Source organism: Pyrgilauda ruficollis, unplaced genomic scaffold, assembly GCF_017590135.1.
Source record: "Pyrgilauda ruficollis isolate IOZ18807 unplaced genomic scaffold, ASM1759013v1 scaffold121, whole genome shotgun sequence".
Taxonomy (NCBI): Eukaryota; Metazoa; Chordata; class Aves; order Passeriformes; family Passeridae; genus Pyrgilauda; species Pyrgilauda ruficollis.
Window position 1 is genome coordinate 366,135 of NW_024510433.1, and position 21,098 is coordinate 387,232.

The 21,098-nt window shown below is 35.9% G+C and overlaps 1 protein-coding gene across 4 annotated transcripts in view; it reads right to left on the reverse strand.

Moving 5' to 3' along the window:
• Positions 1-21,098, reverse strand: part of PIK3C3 (phosphatidylinositol 3-kinase catalytic subunit type 3) — a 67,521-nt gene that overhangs the window by 19,198 nt on the left and 27,225 nt on the right. For all 4 annotated transcript variants that reach the window (XM_041490256.1, XM_041490254.1, XM_041490255.1 and 1 more), the window contains 8 exons: positions 20,417-20,533; positions 18,733-18,864; positions 16,611-16,739; positions 16,211-16,280; positions 15,535-15,599; positions 13,219-13,303; positions 11,814-11,888; positions 3,722-3,890 (listed from right to left, as the gene is read on the reverse strand). In XM_041490256.1, the coding sequence (XP_041346190.1) occupies positions 3,722-3,890; positions 11,814-11,888; positions 13,219-13,303; positions 15,535-15,599; positions 16,211-16,280; positions 16,611-16,739; positions 18,733-18,864; positions 20,417-20,533 (842 nt within the window). The remainder of the gene's footprint in view (positions 1-3,721; positions 3,891-11,813; positions 11,889-13,218; positions 13,304-15,534; positions 15,600-16,210; positions 16,281-16,610; positions 16,740-18,732; positions 18,865-20,416; positions 20,534-21,098) is intronic.

The following is a 21,098-nucleotide window of genomic DNA, read 5'->3' on the forward strand; positions in this document are numbered from 1 at the left end:
AGATCTGTCCTCTGCCCCTCACCCCAACATTTCTATAACTCAGCAATTAACTGTGATCCTTCTTACAGGCAACATCTTTGGCAAACGTGCCAGTGCCATGAGTTTTACAGGTGGGGAACTGACAGCCCAAACTCATCTAAGAGGAGAGATTTTGCTGAATCACCTGATTTAGGAGCCTGACTAGTAAAAAAAACAAACACCTTTGTCAAGCAAGGTATATCACTCATCTTTGACATCTACATTACAAAGGCCTCTAGAATGGCTGACATCCATCCACAGCCAGAACAACATCTGAGCCAGGTTTTCCTAGTTTTAAGGAGGTTTAAGGAAGTACTAAACTGAAACCTAAATCCTTCTCACATTATTCTTTGCTTTCTTCAAACTCAGTACAAATTAACTTACAAAATCAATGAGCAGTCAGCTGAACTGAAGGTTGAGTAACTTCTGTTTTGAACATGAATTACCATTAAAGAAATTCAACAAGAAAATTCTACTTCTTCATAGAAAAGGTCTCATATATCAAGAAATGAACCGACATCAGACAAAAGATCAAATTCTCATTACTGTGTTTTCTAAGAACAGCAACTTTTGTTTTCAAGTAGTTAATATCTCAAACATCTGCTTGATCCTAAGCATTCGTTTATTTATTTTTTCAATATTTACCAGATCCTTTGCACATAGATGTCCTAAACAATCAAATATTTAGGGTGTTGACTTTGCAATACTCTACCAAATATGAAGCTACAAACATCCACTATAAAGACACGGACAGGAAGGTATATGGTTATCTGCAGTCCCAAACTAAGGCCCTGCTGACCTGGTCTAAGTCAAAATTCCCAAGTTTAAAATGCCTTAAGGATACTACCTTTCTTTCAATGGAACATGGGACTCCCCATGACAAAATTATCTTCTCAAGAGCATGAATACTCCCTAATCATTGTCATGTCACAGTTAGTTATAATAAATTATGGCATTTATTCTTCCCAAAGTATTTCCTTGAAGTCTGAACTCAGTGAATATGGAACTGATCCTACCCAACTTCACTTCTGCTCCTCTCTCTTCATCATCTAATCCCAGCTTTTAGAACACTATCCAGACACTGCACTACAATCTTTCCAAAGGAGCAGCACTTCCCAAGGGCCATCACAGCTTTCCACTTACTGCACAGTGTTTCCATTCAGATCTGGACAGCACCCTCAGTCACTAAACTGAGAACAGACAGGGGAAAAACTACTCCAGCCAACTGAACATCCACACCCATACAGAGAAAGAAATCTCAGCCCAAACTACAGCTTCAGTCCCTACTCCAACTTACCTCCTACTCCTCTGTCCTTACCTATGTCCAATAACTCAAACTGAACAGCAAGCTTCTCACAGAACAAATGCAGGGAAAACTCTTACTAGGAGGGAACAAAACAATGTAGAGCAATTTGCACTCTGGAAAAAAAAATCTGAAATGCTCTGACTGGATACCTTGCTGTTACAGAATGCCAAAGAGGGCGCAGAGCCTCCCTCTGGAATATCTCAGTGGAGATATTCCAGAACATAACCCTGTGCCATGTGCTCTGGAATGACCCTCCTTGAGCTGGGAGGTGGGACTAATGAACGATTTTGTGATACTATGGAACCTGCTGAAGATGTGTAGGCAGGAAACTCTTGATGGAAAGGAAATGCTGACATGTAGCAGGATTTAAACATCTTTAAACAGGCTCAAAATATACAAAGAAAGCATAAGAGGCTGCTACAGCCCAAGTCCTGCTGACAGCCACAATTTGCCCTGCAACACATTCACAATGCAGCAGCTGCTCCTTCACTACAGCACTGCTGACAAAGACACTTGACTGATTACTATTACTCAAGAAAGTGGAAAGCATCTCCTTATTCCTACTCCCTAAGAAAATCCCCTGAACTAACTAAAGAACATACAATAGTGATCATATGCAAAACTGCTTACAACCAGAAACAACGGACAAAACTATTCTTCCACTTGTAGCTTTAAAATTCCTTGTGTTTTTTTTTTTCACTATGCAACATCCATTCCACCAGGAATCCTGATACACCAAGATACAGCACTTGCAATATGTAGAAAATTGGTTATTCCTCAGGGAAATAAAGAACTAAAATAAAGCACAGCCTGATGGAGATGACAGTTTGCATTTGTCTTAGCTATCAGAGGTTATGATTTTACACTACTTGGCCAGAAAATCTCTCTGTGAGTGGGTTTCTGTCAATATGCAGAACTGTTAGAACTAAAGTGTTTCACAACCAATTATTCTTTTCTAACAAGTAATCTTAATTATTTTTAGTTCTAGCTGCTTAAAGTAATAATTACAGTAATTTTAATATTATCATACAGTATTTTTATTGAAAGCCTTAAGGGTATTTATCCAGAACCATGTAAAAGTATTTTCCAGTAAAGTGAGCAAATATTGGTGATACTGTAATTACAACTACAATTCCAGATATCAAAAATAAAACCACATTGATTTACATTTTAGTTGTATACCCAAATTACCATTATACTACACATTTAGTGATGATCTTTGTAGCAAATCATGACATAAATTAATTCAATGAATAATCCTTCATTGACTCAACAGACCTTTCCACTGAAACAGCTAGGTTTAAAGAAGAACAACTTAAGTATATGACAAATAAATACAGCATTACAAAACAGCTTTAAGCAAAGTTCAGAAGTTGGACTACTCTCTGAAGCCACAAATATTGCTTGTTGACAACGTGCCACTATTTTTTCAAACTGCTGAATGGCTTTTTAACCCATTAATAATTTCAGTTCCTAGACCAACTCCTTAGTCTTCCTCCTTTTATCAACTGAAGAACTACATGCAGCATTTTATTTTTTAACACTGGCTGCTTTCCATATTCCAGGTACTTTTCACATAAGCTTACCATATTATCAATTTCTTACACATACTTGAAAGTTTCCATTAGGTAATCTTTGATATTAAAAAGAAAATCTTTCCTCTTCATTGAAGATGTGCTAAATCAAATCCCTGGACGGACCAGGAGTGCTTACCTGTCCTCTGTTCAAACAGAACAAAAATGAGCTACTTGGCTCAGAAAGTTAATGGGTAAGTAATATAGTCACTGTAAAAGAATGAAGCTGATTCTAAATGTAAAAGAAAGATCTGTTGGTTCATAGATACCAGAGTCTAAAGAATTTTTAGCTGCCACCATTCTGGGTATTTAAAGAAATTCTAACATGCTTGATTGTCACTACAAGTTGCTAATTTTTGTCCCACAGGAGCTGAACTGAACTAAGCATATGTGTGTGTCATCTTCAAGCCAAAGAATTCGATCACCACTAATTTAAACTGGAGGAGGATAAAGCAGCAAATAAGTAATGACTTAAATTAAAATGACAGTTCCTTGATCATCAATAATCAGATGAAAAGAAGCTTAAGGGCAAAACCATACCCAAAAAGAAATATAATTTAATATTCCACTTGAGTTATGAAATGAAGCTATTTAAGTTATTAAACAAGCAAAACTGAGGGCTTTAACTTGAACAACTACATTCATCCTCCACATTACACCAACACTGTGATGTTTTCATTCCTTTGTTTCATACAAATTCTTGTGTTCACATTTAAACAAGCTTTGAATTTTCAACAGAAACATTTCAGCAATTCATTTACTGGTCTCCTCTCCTGCTTTGGAGTGGCTCTCATGAGTTCTGGCATAAGCCCAGCGCTGTTACCTGCGGAGGTGGAGAAAGGCTGTGTAGCACTGCTTACGGAACTCCTGGTACTGCTCACTCTGGGTGCCTCCCATGCCTTCCACCATCTCTTTGTTCAGCTTCATCGGGGGAGGAAGGGGCTTGGGGTCCCGGCCCAAAATATAACCAAAGTCAATGTGAAACAGTTTACCTGTAGAAGAAGGAAAGGCAAACACTGCACATAATAAAAGTTCTTGGTGCAAAACTTAGAAAAATAGAATTATTAATAAGATAGCAAGCAGCTCCCAGAAAGTTTTCTGTAAGGTTTATAACAATATATTTTTTATCTTCAGCTGTTAATTGGAAATTATGGTTCTAAAGAAGCAAAGCTGATGTAAATTCAAGCTTTTTTTATTTTTAGACATGTGGAGTACATTCACAAAGACTGTACCAATACTGAGACTGGTCAGTAGCTATTAAATGCACAGTTTATATAATAGATACTACTCATTCTTAGCACCTTCTTTTTAATTTGTTAGGAAATTTAAACATTAATACTTAAAGCAGTGCAATGTGTGTTTCGCATTTGGTTGCTGAGGCATGAAATATGGTAAATTTAACATACAACTAATATAACAAAAAGAAAGTAAATCCTATAAACAACCCTTCAAATCCACTGAACACCAAAGATAAGTTCAATGCTGTTTCAGAAGTCTTTTGAGTTGCTCAAGTAGGGTCAAAAATTATCAATGGTTTTGAAATACACTGAAGAAACATCACTACAACTCCAAATTTGAAACTGGATTTCATCTCCACCAAAAAGTTTGTCACACCCTTTTTCAGTACTAAAATTGCCTAACTTGATCACTACGTTTCCATTCTCAGTTCAACTGACTGCATTCAGAACACTTCTGCAGCATTAACAAAAACTTGTGTATGTCTCCTCTCTTCAAATGCATAAGGCAACTGTCCTTCCTATCAACAGCCTGCCACGCTGCTCACCATAATGCTCACACATTAACTGGGGAGAGTGCAGAGTGCTCCCTTACTACTGGACAATATTACTGAACTACGCATGACATGTCATTGGTGGCAAAATGAACAACTGAACTTCCCTTGGTAAACTTCAGTTTGCCAGCAACTTCAAAAAACTTAAAGAATGAATATATTATTAATACACAAAAACTTGTGTTAATAGAAATAAAACAATTCATAATTCTTAGGTAGCCTTTTTTTCAAGAATAATCTTGACTCAGTTAAATACTGTCCATGTTAAACAGAAAAATGTCTCTTAATGTGTTCTGCAACTGTATTTTCAGTTTGAAATGTGTAATTTAAGCAATGACTTGAGCCATACCACAGCTATATTACAAAAAGATGGTGAGAGTGCAGATATGCATGCAGATACAAGATAGAAGATCTTTTAAACAAGAAGATAGAAAATTATTAGCATGATTGTTATCTAGACAAACACAGCAAAGAAGATAGAGTAGTCTTGCTTAAGAATTATGGAACTAAGCAGCATTACAGACAGGGGGGTATTTGCTTTGGGGTATTTTAACCGGCAGCTTGTGCATTCATTTTAAGATTTCATAAGATTAGGTTCTAAGTGCTCTTGGAAAAAAAAAAATGGAGCAGTCATATTTTTCAGTTAATCACCTGTCTTTGACTGTTTCATTGAATAATAATGTAGTATCACTAGAAAAGGCTTTTTGAGATCTGTCATAAGCATTCTTCAACCCAAGAAACGAATCCCATGACAGTCCAATTTCAAAGAGAGATCACAAGTATCCTCAACAAGAGGCAAGGTATTTGCTGACTTATAAATACCACAACCATTACATTTTGCATAACTAATTGTGCTATTAAAAAAAACATTCCTTCAATACAGTCTTTCTGGGCTGGTAAAAGATTCTTTTAGAGCTCATTTTTTGTACACCAAATTTCTGAAGCAATCTGTTCATCATTAAGCTAGAAAAAATGTTTAAATGAAAAGTTTTGGGGACTTGCTTTCTGTTCACTTATTCAAACCTGTCACCTTGAAGAGTCAAGAGACAACATTTTGAATAAAACAGTAACCCTTGCAGAAGAAATATTTTTTTTCAGTTTGCTCTGGAGATAAGGAATAAAAGATGATAATTAATAATTTACACTGGCAACAAAGACATCTGAAACATTCAAAAATATTTCAATAATTGAGTGATAGACACTTAGAAAGTGAGACAAGGCCATCCTGCATTAGCATTATAGGTTTCCTAGCTGTACTTCAAAATTCAGCTGTTTTTTAGGCTGGCTTAAAATGTACGTACAAGCTCACATTTAAATAAGTATATATATAATACCTTTCACACCTGTGTGTTAAATACAGACTTGATTAATTTTAATTCAGCTCCTGCAAGATCAATTAAACCAGCATAGCATGCTACAGAACATGGACAAAAGGCTCTCCCTGGTGCTTGCACAAATCCTCTACACCAGGAGCAGCCTGAGGGAGCACTGAAGGTCTAGAGTCCTACAGTGGAACCTGACTTGTGTTACCCTCCAGGACTTAACTGAACAAGTGAAGAACAAGCCTGCTTTGGACAAATTAAATTTGCTATGTATTTAATACTGAAAACAGATATTTATATTCTTATTTATGTTAATATGTAATAAATTTATCAAGTTAATAAACTAAATTATTTCAAATCTTCAAGACCAAGATAAAAAGGCTGCCAGTCTCTCACATGATCATCCCAAGTGCCATTTGTATCAGGACGTTACACTGAATATTCCACTTTCACTATATTAATGAATGTGACAATTTTCAGTCAGCATAACTCCAATTGCAAGAATAAGGGGACCTCTGGAGGATACCTGGTCAAACCCCCTGGTTAAGTAGAGACACCCAGAGCCAGGTGCCTTAGCCAGGGACATGTCCAGACAGTTTCTCAGCATCCCAAGGGATGGTCTCTCTACAACTTGTATCAGTCCCTTCCCTGTAACAGTTCATACTCAATTAATGATATTTATACACAGTAATCACCTGTCCTCCCAGTAATCCAGCCTTCACCTGAGCTTTACTTTTTCTAAAGTATGTTATGCTTCGCTATGCATATTCTAAAGTATGTTATTCTTTCTGCAACATTACTTTTTCTGAAGTACATAATTGTTTGCAAAACATGGTTTTACAAACAATTATATGTCCTTCCTTCAATATACAGTGTGAGTGTCATAACACATACCCTTCCATCTCTTAGACCATCATGTTTTATCATGATCCAACTTCTTCTGATTTAGTATGTCTTAATTTAAAGGTCTCCTGATCCTTAGATATGTTTATAAATTACAGAGAAAACTGGACCTCTACTTTGGTTTACTACTGTTCCCAAATGAGTGCTAAATCATAAAGGGGTTTTTTTATTTGTTTTAGTCATGATTTACATTAAAACCAGGAGTTACTTAAGACAACATGTGAAACAGATCTCATCTTTAAAACTAGCACACTAGAAATCACCCTGCCCTCCCTGTTTATTTTACTGTAGAAAAAGAAAGACACAAGGCATTTACTAACTGGAACATGACAAGCTTCCAGGAATAAGCAGCACACATATATAAAATTATTTAATTCGAAAGCTAAGAGTGGATACTGTTGGGTACTTTTGAGCTTTTGTTTTTTTAAAATTTTTTTATTCTATGAGTTTGACTACATTTTTCCACTCAACACCTGGTTTTCTAACTTATGGAATAAAGAGGAAAGGGCACTGGAGACTTCAAGGACATGGCACAAAACACGGAATTTACCCTGCCTTCCAGTCCGGGTATCAGGGATTTCAAAGTCCATTTGACTTTCTTTCAGCAGTCTTTGATTAAGTGAAGCATGGACCTGCAGAGAATAAAAATTCATACCTGGTCCTTGCAATAGCCAGTAACACCTGACTGCAGCTGGAGAGGGTGATCTGCCCACTGCTTTCACTGCTAATACTTAGATTTTAGTACAGGGGAAAGTGCCTATAGAGCAGCACAGAAATTGTTTTCCTAGGAAAAAGCACTGAAAACCAGACAGAACTCTGAAAACCTTAAAATGCAGAGGACAGAGCAAATTAGATGCAATTACTGAAATAAAGTACATCTGATGGCAATTGTCTCTTAACAGTAAAAAAGGCAAATTATTCAAAGCTACTCTGTTTGTGTTGTTGGGGATGAACAAAGAAACCACTAAACCGAAACACAATTTGTAAACCAAAATAAAAATTTCATTACTTCTTTGTAAACCTCAAGCACCACTATTATTTTAACTTGGCCCATATAAAAAATATTTTTATATTTAGTATTTAGTAATTTAGTATAGTTAAAATTTAGTCATTTTAACTAAATTCTTATTTTAAATTTGAAGCAATAGGATGAAAAGTCCTCGATGAAAATGACTGGATGGATGAGATGTTTTTCTGACTTTCCTGGCAAATTCTAATGTTACTGTCAAAATTTCTATTTGCTAACAGACCATTGGCATGATGTAAAAATCAGAATGCCTAATTTACTTTCATAAGCAGCATCTTACAGTTTTCTAAGACTACACAACAATGAAAGTAATGTGAATTTTTAAGAACTTATTCAGGATACAGGTTTTGAAGTCAGTATGCAGCAACAGATGGAGGTAAAGTTTAACACTGTCACCCATGTAACTGGTAAGAGCCCAGCTTGTCTTAAGCATTTTAACTCACCTCCCTCCCCCAAGCTGTCCATTCTCAAAAGACATTCTATTCAGGCATATTATAAAAAAAAACCAGGTCTGATATTTATAACTAGATGACAAATGCTGTTCAAGGTACCTAGAAGAGAAATTGTTTTAACAGATCAAAAGGTAAAAGGTTATCTTCTTTTTAATAATAAGCACCACAGAAAATGGAATTCCAGAGAGAAAACTAAAGGACAAAAATATGCATTAGTTTTGGTTTGGTGTTTTTTTATTTTTTTTTAAATAAAAATGTCCCTCTATCAAGACCAGAAACATTTTAAAATATATTTTAAAACTGTATTTTACATACTACCGTATTTTGCAACATTAATAAATGTATTTAACAGGGTATTGTCTAAATACTGATACAGAGTGAATGTTTGAATCTTGCAAGCTTTCCATTTCTACCATCTCAGATCTTCTCTGGGATAGATTTTTTTGACTGAAAAACACAGGAAGTACAAACACATGGTGTTATTTCATACACAAATCTGTTCAGGTCCTTGCTGTCTTTGCTGGCAACCCTTTCTAACCGAGACTGAAGAACAAATGTGGTGTCAGCTGGTGACCACAGTTCTACCTCTAAGCATTAAATGAGAAGACAGCCTAGTTATTTCATCTATTTACTCGTGATGCCAAAAGCAAATGTGGTTTTCGAGTTCTGAGCACCGAGTCTTTGACCTGCTCTTAGATATTAATAACATAATTTTATCCACATAGCAATTTTCCCTCCTGCTACAGAGCAATGTCAAGTGTATGGCTCAGGTCAAAGCCCCTGTACTTTGAGAACTTGCATTTTCATGCAGGTGACCAGAGGTTATTGAAGAATAAGCTGGTCATCACTAGGGTGAGAGTAAGTTGGTCAGAAACACACATAAGCAGTGCTATCAAGAAAGCCATCTGAATGTCTAGGATATCCTACAATATCTACACATAGCCTGGACCTTTGTGAAACCTCTGCATGTCTGTGAAGCAAGTTGAAATTACTAAGATACCTCTAATGGGACTTCACTTGTCTATGAAAGCTGAAACACTTTCTACTCTCCTTATGAATGTACTGACCGCCTTGCAAATATGAAGACATCCATATCCGGATATTTTATTAGTACCTAGATCCTGACTCTACAGTCAAATCAGAGAGTGTAAGAACTGCAGAACAAAATGTTCTCAGGGGACAGCATGGCGTAATTGTAATGTAATAGCCTAGCGCATAATTCCATGGAAGTTAACTGAACATGCTACACCTCGTATATCACAATCCAGCTTCACAGCCACCCAGATCTTCCTTCCAAGGCAACAAAAGGAATGTTAGCTGTTAAATCAGATGCCAACTTCAATATATAAATCAGTATGTAATCCTAAAAGGAGGCACTGATGTTGCCTAAACCTAGGCATACAGCTGAAAAAGTGTCTTGTTATCCACAAACCACAGTAATATCTGCTACGGATTTAGAAACAAGATTTTAAAACACAGACCAATTGAAAATGCATTTTGTCTCCATGAGACGTAAAAAGTTCAAAGTTTTTAGAGAAAATAAATATCCCTGTCATGAAATATTGAGTATATAATGTGGCCTTTGGGTTACCAGCCACGACGCGTTTATGAAACTGATGCAATTTTGTAATTTTTAACATTACTGACAGATAAGAATGTTTTGACTAAAGGTTCCCCACATCTTCTTCTGAACACACTTCTACAGTTGTCCTTGAAGTATAATAATACAGTACTTAAAAACATGAAAATCCAGATGTCTTTTTCAAGACTACTACTACAAAAACGCCATTCCATTTCCAGAACTATAGGCATAAAAGAGTCATAAAAGACAACAGAAATTATTTCATTAGATAACTGACATCTCATGCAAAAACCCACATTTCTAATGTGTAAAAACCAATATGTTTTTATGAACTTCTCTATCTAATGCTTAATATATAAACTATACTGTATGTATTATAAGCATGGACATCTGAATGTTACAAGATGATGCACCAATTATATTGGAAGGAGTCTAACAGATGTGGCTACATTCACCAAACTGAAAGGCTGAGCCAAAAACAAAAGTAATGACATGTAAGAAATATATGAACCCACAGCTGGTACCCAGCATTCTTTACTCCACTGTAAAACTTCAATTAATTACATGAATATCATCAAGAAAGGATGCGTATGATTTTGAAGGATGTACTTGGAGCATGCATTCTTCAGGAGAAGAATTAAATTAGCTTCTTCTAACTTAAGGCTAAGGGATTTTCAGTAGCAAGACACAAGTCTTGGTAGCAAGTCTTTGTTGTACTTGGAACATGTAAAACAGAAGGATTTCCGTTAATAGCTCACAAAAGCCCACAGTTTGTGGCAGACCGTGGGTTTTCAGACTTGGAATGTACGATGGATGTGCACTGCCCTCTGCTGTACTCCCCAAATTCTTCCAGTAAAGCTACCGTGTGTACTTCTTAACACAGACAGGTAAGATGCACTTCATCGCAATTCAAAACACTGAACTATTACTACTACTACTTCTTCTACTACTACTACTACTACTATTACTACTACTACTACTACTCTCAGCATGCAAGCAGAGCCTGCTATGGAAAGATTTATATCCACCATCACAGATAAATGAGAGACCTCTCAAGACAGATCTTTAAATGACTGTATATCTTCAAACAGATAAGGTAAAATACACTCGCTTTAGTTGTTCCCCCATGAGCTTAGAGCAAGACTTTTTACCCAATTGTCCAAGAAGGGTCCTAAGACCATTTAGACCAAGTGTTAAATTTCTACTCTTTCAGAAAGACTACCATGGTTAAAAGCAGTATATGCTTCAGCCTTACCTGTAACTAACAAGCTTTCCACGTGGATGGGTCTCTTTTTTCCAAATAACATTTTTTATTTAAATGTTTCTCATTCAATAAACGTTTCACTTCATAATAAACACTTAACCACAACTCTTTAATTCTCCACCACTATGTAATGAAGGCATTCAAGCAATCAGAACTCCTAGGGAAGCTGTAGTTCAAAAGTAAGCAAGCAAGTAAAAATAAGCCAAACAACAATTCAAAAAGACGTTCCCCTGTAAGAAATGGTATTTGTCAAAACTTGTGAAGCACATGCAGCTACACATGAACTCATTTCCGATGAAAACAACTGAAATTCCCTCTATCCCACAGCAGTGATTATAATAGTTGAAGCAGTTTTATTTTCAAATCCTTCATTTCCTCTATTTAAGAAATCATCTTCTTATTACACACTGGAGCAAATACTACCTTAAATGAGACAATATAACTTACATTTTAAAATACAATCTAGTCTGCAATACTCAGTGGGTTATATTCACAAGGAAAATGCAACGAAAAAGTACCAACACATTAGAAATTAAACAACTGCTGCTATAAAATTATACTGCTAGAAAGAATTACCTGTTTTTGTTAGCAACAGATTATCCAGATGTCTGTCTCCAACTCCAAGGATGTAAGTAATCACACAATAACCAGCTGTAAAAAGTAAATTGTAAACATCAGTATGGGTACCTTTCCTGGAGAGAAACAAGTTCCACACAATTAACAACAGCATATTACATTATTTTAGCTCTAGTTCACTAACAATAAATATACAAGAGAGACTTGGGGCAGGAGTGGTGCTGGTGAAGAATAATCTAAGATTATCAGCACTATGAAGAACGTTTGAAGTACTAAAACTCTGGAACTTATTCAGTACTGTTGGGATTTTAATTTCTCATTATACAATTAGATGCCTTGTTGTGGTGTGTTTTTATTTTCTTTATTTGTATATTCCTTGGCTTAGGGTCTTGGGACCTTGGAACCGGGAGTTGTGTCGCTGAATAAAGCTACCCCTGTTCCGACCCCAGGACCTGCGCTGCTGCCTCTTTGTTCATCTGCGCCGAACCTCCGCTAGCAGCTGGAATTGAGCAGGGTCTGCCAGGGGGATCTCTCGCACCCCTGTTGTCGCCGCCGCCGGGCTGGGGGCACGTAGCCCCCGCACCGTGACAATGCCTAACTCTTAAAGACTAAATTAGTTTAATATTGGGATAAAGATACTTCAAAAGAAGCTGAAATATTTTGAACTAAGTGAATGTATGTGTTTTGAACTGAAGCTATTTTAAGGCCACAGTAAATAAGTTTTAGGCATGGATATAAGTCTGGATATTCATGTCAGCAGCATTCAGAAGATCAGCAGTGATAAGAAACAAACTGTTTGAATTGCTGCTTTCACCCACTAACCAGAAGAGTTTCAAGCAGTTCTAAAGACTGGACCATCAGAAAGAAAAGGGCAAAGGAGAAGATACTGTGTGGTTACACCTGAATGCTCTTTTTTTTTCTTAGAATGAAGTTTTTTTTGAATTTTTTATGCACAGTAAATGTGGTATTTTAACACAGTCATCAGTTTACTGAGCATGAAACTACACTACCACTTTTTTTTTCATATAAATGTAACCACAGACCTCAAAATGCCTAACGTTTTCGAAACAAATCAGAATTTTGATACAGATGATTTATCACTGTATAAATGCTTTACATGTCCCTGCATTATGAAGACCCCAACTCACAATACAGAGAGGGCAGAAATAAGATTATTGCTGGAAAGCAAAGAGTATTTAACTCATACTCTCCTTTAAGAACCACCAAGAGCAGTCTTGTGTGTGACATGCCAGGCTTAAAATTATCCTTTTCACTGCATTTCTGAAAGCAAGTACATGCACAGTGCCCTGTCTGCAGCCACCTAAACTGAAATAACTTAATACCTCCTCCATCATATCCTTCAGACATCATCTAAGACATAACCAGCTGTTAGACTATAACTCACCACAGCTCTTAACATATGTGTCCATCACCTCTGCGCTGATTCCATGAGGGCCAGTCTCACTAGGGGCATGTTTTCTGAAGAAATTCTGGAGACAATGCCATGAAGATATTTAGTTATTCCACATAATACAAAACTGCGTCTTAAGGAAAAAAGAAATTTACATCAAGACCACACATGGCCACTATTATAATCTGTTAAACTAACAACCATCCCCAAAACACCTCGTAAGATCTAGTTTAATATCTTTTTATTTATATCTTGTCTCAATTATCATATTCTTACACTCAATGCAGAAATTGAAAAGCAGTTTCCTTTATTAAATGTTTCAGAAAATTAATAGTGTACTCAAAAGTTACTAACCAGTAACTATGAGTGACAGTACTTCCAAGGCAAACTGTTTAGGTCATATCAACAAAAATCTAAAACAGGATTAACAGTGCTGCTTTATAACTACATTTGGGGACCATGCTCTTACAGGGTTTAGCATCCTTACATGTCTCCCTATTCCTCAATAAAACAACTGCTGCTATTGAGTTTAAAAAGAAAATAAGCCTAAGTCATCAAATGGAAAATCTGAATTTCCTATGATATGTGGACAGGCCCAAATAGTCCTGTTAACCTTCTTGAGTAAGAGAAAACTTAGTTATATCCAAGCCTAAGCTTCTTCCAGTAAGCTTAATCTAAGTAAGCACTGTAAGAAGAGTGTGGTAGTCCCCTGGATAGCATGTAAGTTACTAAAATCATAATGAAAAACTAAGACACTTACGTAAATGACCTTCTAAAACATGAACTGCAATTTTAAGGTTGCTGATAGAAAGTAAGTAACACCGAAACACCAAAAGACCTCTCCTGGAGATCTGAGTTTCACCAGGCAGCACTGGTTTACTGGCTTTAAACCTTTCCAGTAGTTAATACAGTAGTTTATATAGAGTGCTCATCTTTATTAGAACTGCTGTGAAATCCAAAATGAGTATTTTCAAAAAGAGTAAACCAAACTTCCATAACACCTAGAAGTGTTCAATTACTTTTCATTTCCTTGGCCTATGATGCCCAGCTATTTTATCATGTTTCAGCACAGGAAATCTCACTCTTTTGGTGCGCTGTCTATTTAGATTAAAAATTTCCACAGCAATAATTGCTCCTTATGTCTGGATAGCAACTGAAATTATAGGACACCTATTTCCAGTCACATGATATTGTAAGGAGTTGAAAAGTAACAGTTTTCACAGGCATTTCTAAACACACTATTTTACAGAAACATGTACTGGAATGAATCATCAATAGTATACTCACAAGATTACAAGATTGTCAAAAAAGCACTTTATAATCTGTAAAATTATTGACTGCGCAGATGTACCTTATCACAACCTATATGGAATGGAACGCTAAAAAAACTCCAATTTATGTAACTTGATGCTGGTCACTGATTAGTGATAAACAATTTTTATATGTGTTAAATATTTGGTAAGCTTATTTGTTAAGCAAATGATAACCAAAAATGATAAACAACTTAGATCTTCATATTTTTAGCACAGGTAGTTTATCGGAGATGAGAGCTAGTTTGCTTTGGCTCACAGTTACTGAGCTACAAAAAAATGTAAACCTCAGCATCATCTACACAAAAGGAAAAAAGCACCATGTCAAATCAAATCCAAACAAATATGCTCTATTTTCATTTAAAAATCTATTAGCTGCTCACCTCATCTAGCAGTTTGGTATGTTTTTATCCAGCTATATTTATCTCAACCAGCTGAGCTCTGCTATCTAGCTTGTGTGCTGGGCTTGAAACCAGTATGAGTTTCGTGTGCCACTATTCAGCTGTGTGTCCCCACTCAAATCCATGAGAAATAAGAAAATCTGCTAACAAAACCAAGTTACAGTACCTGTATATCCACTATTGAGGGGAAACAGGCTTCAGAAATTATGTGAATGAATTTCTTAGTTGTTTCATTGAACAAAGAAAAGAACTAATCATATTTTGACAAAGTCAAATGAATGAAAGATAAACACTCTGAAACAAAACATGCAGCAAAAAGTGTCAGGTATCTGCTATTCCTCATTACAACAAAGCTGGGATTTCAGTATCATAACTGAACTCCACTGTAATTTATTTAAATATTGTTACTTTTAGAACATGAGATACTCGAGTGGTCATTTATGTATACCTTTTTAAACAGACCACAAATGTTTCCAGCTATAATTTGTCTTCTAACAGATCAAAAAATGAGCTGAGAGATTAAGAATTTTGCACAATATCTATGCCTTCAGCTTACACTGTTTGATCAGAAGGCAATTTACAACTCCCCCATCACGTACCTGTATAGTTTCCTCCGTAGCAAGAACTTCTGCAACTGGTACTGATGGAATAAACTGCATGAAGCCTATGACAGAAAACAGCCAAGAGAAAATTTCCAATGCACAGAACTTTCAAACTACCCTGCAATAGTAATACATGTTTATGAATGGACAGAACTAATACACAGTCATTCAACTGCTTCTCATAAGAAAAAAAACAAAACACTTTTTTTGGTCCCATTTTCCAATCTCCCGCCTTCAATACTTTTAAAACGACTTGTCATTAACACCACATTAACTTGCAAAAGGTGTGTTTTCACAAGTTTTCAAGATGAGAGAAAGTATGTTGATGGCTTTCCAAACATTTATCCGGAACGTATTTAAAAGTAGTCAAGTTTGATTTTTTGTTTTTCTCCTCCATTTCATGCAAAGATCTCTAAATAGAAGTGTTAGGTTTTTTGTTCATGATCACACTGCAAGCCCAGCAGCAAAGATTGGTAACTACTGATTGTCATTTTCTCCTAAATCCAGACCAGGCTCCTTTTATGAAGACATTTGAGTCACCTGTGGAACACTGTGGTGACTCAGATTGTTTACTTCCATGGGTTAAACTCTAATAAGACTTTCTTGCACACTAAGAACACAGGGAGGAGATTCTTCTCCATACTGTATTTTTAGGAATTAAACGTATTCATACCATGTTTCGTACTAGTTGCCAGCACTTTATAGGGTGTCAGCTTCAAATCCAGATTCTCTTTTCTTAACAGCTGGAAAAAAACAGCATACAAAAGCAAAGATTAATGCAACAGAAAGGCAGATTATGTTACTAAAAGGATGTGTACTGGACATTGATCTCCACTGTTTTTCACTGAAACTGATAATGAGTGAGAGCTTGTTTGGCAATTCTGTATTTTTTTTCTTAATCTACACAGGATAATTGCACATCTATACAGAAAAGAAAAAAAGGCCACCTACAGATCTGAGAACTCTGGAATTATCAGCAATATAAACTGCATTAACAGTGTTTTAACAGTCTTGCTTTTGACAAGGAAAATGAAGAAAACAGAAAGACAAGGATATAGATTAGTAATTTTCACCTTATCCATGAGTGAAATAATCTGAAGAATAAGTTGATCTTGACGTAAATCATCACCATGCTTAAAAATTACAGGATATTTGCCTCCATCTTCTGTCTTGAAGAATAACTGAGCAGGCATTAAGGCACTCTGCAAAAGGAAATGTATTACTAAGCTGGTTCACAGCAGTGCTCACATTAACACATTGCTACAATGGAGCTCAGAAATAAAATTTTTGCATTGTATTTGCATTGCCTCAATAGTTTATAGTGAACCACTTCCAATTACCAAAAGTGTAACTGTATTTTAGTAAGAAAAATACCTTAACGCTTTCCTTCCTTTTTTATCAAGGATACATTCTCCCTCCCTGCACCCCACAGCAGCAGAAGAGGAAAGGACAGAAGCATTCAGTTTTTTTTCTGTGTGCGTGTAATTCCAATCAACAAGGAAGCACTTTGCAAAAGGTCACATCAAAACAAATTTAAAGTGATCAGATCAAAAAGTGACACAGTTATAGGATAAGCAAGAAAGAACTCCTAGGGGCAAGTCATCTTAAACAATTAATTGGTTCCTTAATCTATTTAGCAAAAGCACCTTTTTACGTTATAGTTTGAGAAAGCCCATTTCATTGTTTGCAATTTTTCCACATAAAATGGGTCAAAGGGGATCAATTATCTACATGAATGTTACAATCTATTGAAACTGACCAAGTCACTTCCCTCCACAGCAAACCAAACAAAAATAATTGAGGTGCAGAGTTTAATCTTGAGCAGTTAGATTACATTTTTAAATTAATACCACAAAATTATTAAGTTCCACAAGTAAAGGCAAAATTATTTTTTATGTAGTCCTACAAAAGCTAATGTGATGTCCACAGGCACCAAAAATTAGTAATTCTTTCCTTTTTAATTCCATTTGTTTTTTTATCCCATAGCCCAGAATGAGATGTTAAATATGGAGAAATATAAGATGTTAGAATTAGGAGAAGAAAAAAATCTCTGATTTTAAAAAAAGTTACATCTCACATTTTTGGTCCTACATTTTTTGCACAGTTACAGAAGACTAATGTGTAAAAGACTGTCTTGAGTTTGTCCTGAAGAACTTCAGCTATTATTATTGATAGGAAACATTTAGGTGCTGTTCCAGCAATCTGTTTCTCCACATGCTTTCAAATGTGGAGAAACATATATCATACTCACACAAAATGATGACATGAGTTTGCAAAATTTGCTTTCCTAACAAAATCTTTTCCATGTTGCCTCCAACCAAAGGTGCAAGAGCATGCAACTACAGAAGCACAAAGTATCTCTGATTTTAAGCAAACTCAAATTACAACACAGTCAACAAGGACTCTGATGAAACTACTGTGCATAATAAATCTAGGACCTGTTAGAGATTTAACACTGGCTGTCTTAGTAGCCTACATGAATTCTTTAAGTGTCAAACAAAGGGCTCTGGGACACAGGCCTGACTTGTACAGAAAATTGTGGTTATCCTAAAATTACATTGCAGTCACCTATAGGATTTGAACACAAATTTATAAAATGGTCCAACACCACTGAGCACAAGTAATTACTTAAACTGCAAGAACTAACTTACATTTCAAGCAGTAAAATAAACAAAATAACCCCAGCCCTTTCAACAGTACATTGGCTGTTTTATGGTCACAAGCAGCAGCTACAGTTTGGTTTAAGGAATTACCAAACACAAGGATATAGTAGGATTTACCTGTCAGCTGACTGCAGCTACATGAAATGGACCACCACAGTGCTTTCCACTCTCTATGAACTTAAGCTTTATTAAGCAATGGAACAGACCCACAGATCTAAAGGAGACACAACACACCTGCTTTAATTTACGTGATTTTGATCTTAAAGTGGTACTCCTGTTGAACACACAAACAAAATTCTGGGAAATTCTGAGCTTCATAATCTGTATCACTCTTGTAAGAGCTGCTTTAAAATTTAAAAATTTAAATTGAAAACCAAAAGAAAATAAGGAGTTGTTTAACCACTTGAAGACCATGCTACAATTGCATTTTGCCTTGACTATGTCTGTCCCATTAAATCTTTCAACTGATGTTTCTAAGCTTAGGATTCACAAGACTTGTTTGTATTTCAGCTCTTCAGATGCTCTCACTTACCTTGAAGAGTGTGGCTTTTTCAGGGATTATTCCTTTAATTTTCACCTGAGGTTCCAGAGGAAGTGGAATAAGTTCCATATCTGCTAAATTCATCTTTTCATTATCAGCTAACAATGCCTGAAGCCTCTCATTCTGAAAGAATGACAATTTGTTTAAGAAAAAACCCCACGAAACATAAAACACATACTAGGTATATATGAAGTCCATAAACAAAGGATGCATTACTAACAAATATTAAATTTATTCAATGCTTTATCCATACAAAGAAACAAGGTTTCACTCACATAATCCAGAAAAATAAAACTCTCTATTTGCAGTAATTTCAATAACAAAGGAGATATTCCATCTAGTGTTAGTATAGTCAAGCAATTTTCTAAGTTCCAGATGTAATAGTCTTAAAAAAACTAATTTCGAAATTGCCTGCACAAAGCACAGGATGATTTGTTTTTCATACCAAAATTAAATGTTAGTTATGTTTCAGAAATTGAATAAAATCCAACTCAGAAATTCTATATTTCACAATTCCACCAAGGAATTTCCTACCACCAAGGAACCCAATGACCAATGGCTTGCACTGAATGTGATTTCCAGACTTGCTCGACATTCCTACATCTATAGTCATCAGGAACACAAACCTCATCAATTTTTGAGTATTTTACCCTTGGTGTCCTACATAGTAAAGGTCGAATACATTAAAGTCTCTAGCCTTTTCTCTTGCTGAATATGACAGACACAAACAGACATCAAGGAGGCCCACAACTGTTAGGAATAGTTCTAGTGCTTAATTGCTGCTAGCTAGATTGCAATCTAAAAGTAAAAACCATGTATTTGTTAGTTTTACAGAAATTTCTTGAAAGAATATATAACTGAACACTACCAATGCACAAGCAGGAAAGAGAATCTTACAAATTGAAAAATTCTCCTTTTAGCCTTTGTTACTGATATAAAGATCAAGCTGCCTCACTTTTTGTTGGTAAGTGCTTTATTTTTCTGCATAAATATACCCCATACATTTAAAGAAACCATCACACTGAAAAACCCATGTTTAAAAATACTGATGTGTGTCAAAGGAAAAGGTTATACACAAACAGAAACCCCTCTGCCATTTCCACATTCTTTCCCAGACCTGCCTGTCAGGTGCACTTAAAACACTTTAGCTAAGAAGGACAAAGCTTCTTGAAACATGTAACAGAAAGCCTTTTCCTCAAGACCCAACAGAAAGCAGAGTTCTAATAAACACATATCTTACAGAAGAACAGTTTTGTTGCTCTTGGAACAAATGAAATCTTGCTGGTAACTGATTTTCACTATCTGTCCTGGTATATCAACTCACATTACAATAACCCGATACTCTCCCACATCCCCCACAAAATGTTTAGTATATCATCAACCATTTAATTATTCTCATATCTTTCTTTGGCCAAAACATCCCATGAGTGTTCATAAGGGCCTCTTCTGTTTTCCATCTACAAACTTTGACCATACTTTAGAACTTTCAACTATGAGAACCTTTCTAAAGTTTGTTCACGGTTAACCAAAATTATTACAGAAGGATGGACATTGTTACAGATCTCAGTGCTAAGGAACTTTAATGAAAGGCTAACATTCCTACCCATTGTCAAATTTAGGCCACAGGCCTTGCAATCCTTTAGTTACCTTTTTCTTATGAAAATTCTTTAGTTACCTTTTTCTTACGATTCCCACTTTCACGCTGCACTGCCTTCATTACATGAACCAACCGATCTACAAATGTCTGCTGGGCTGCCAAAAGCGAGCGCATAACTCTGACAGACTTATCACCCTAAGAAAATGAAAAGTAGCAGAATTAATTCCTCATTCTATAATTATTTTATCTAGAAATCATTCCTTTGTTCTTAGAGCTCTGGGCTTTTAAGAGGTTAAGTGAATAATGATCAATTTCCCGTCAATTCTAAAGGTATTTTCTGTAAGACACAATCACAGTCACTGTAGCTGACATCAATTATCTGACCTAACAGTGCACTTCAATTTGCTTCAACAATTTCAGCAGTGAACAGTCATGCATGACAAACCAATTCACACACCCAAAGTAAGTTAGTATGAGTAACTGCAAAATATTCTTATGAAGCACAAGAGTCAGATTCAGTAACCCCCCTGAAACCAGAAATAATATTAAGTGTGAGATACATGAAAATACGTAAAGACTGCGTATCTGCTATACAGTAAAACTTCCAATTCATAGAAGCTTTTTCAGCTGTTTTAGGTGTTTTTTCCCTGCTGCTCCAGCACCCTCTGCTGCCGACATACAGAACAGCAAGTGCTGTTCCTGAGTTCAAGATGAGTCTCTCCACTTGTGCCTCAAGGACAAGAGTTTACAAAAAATAAAT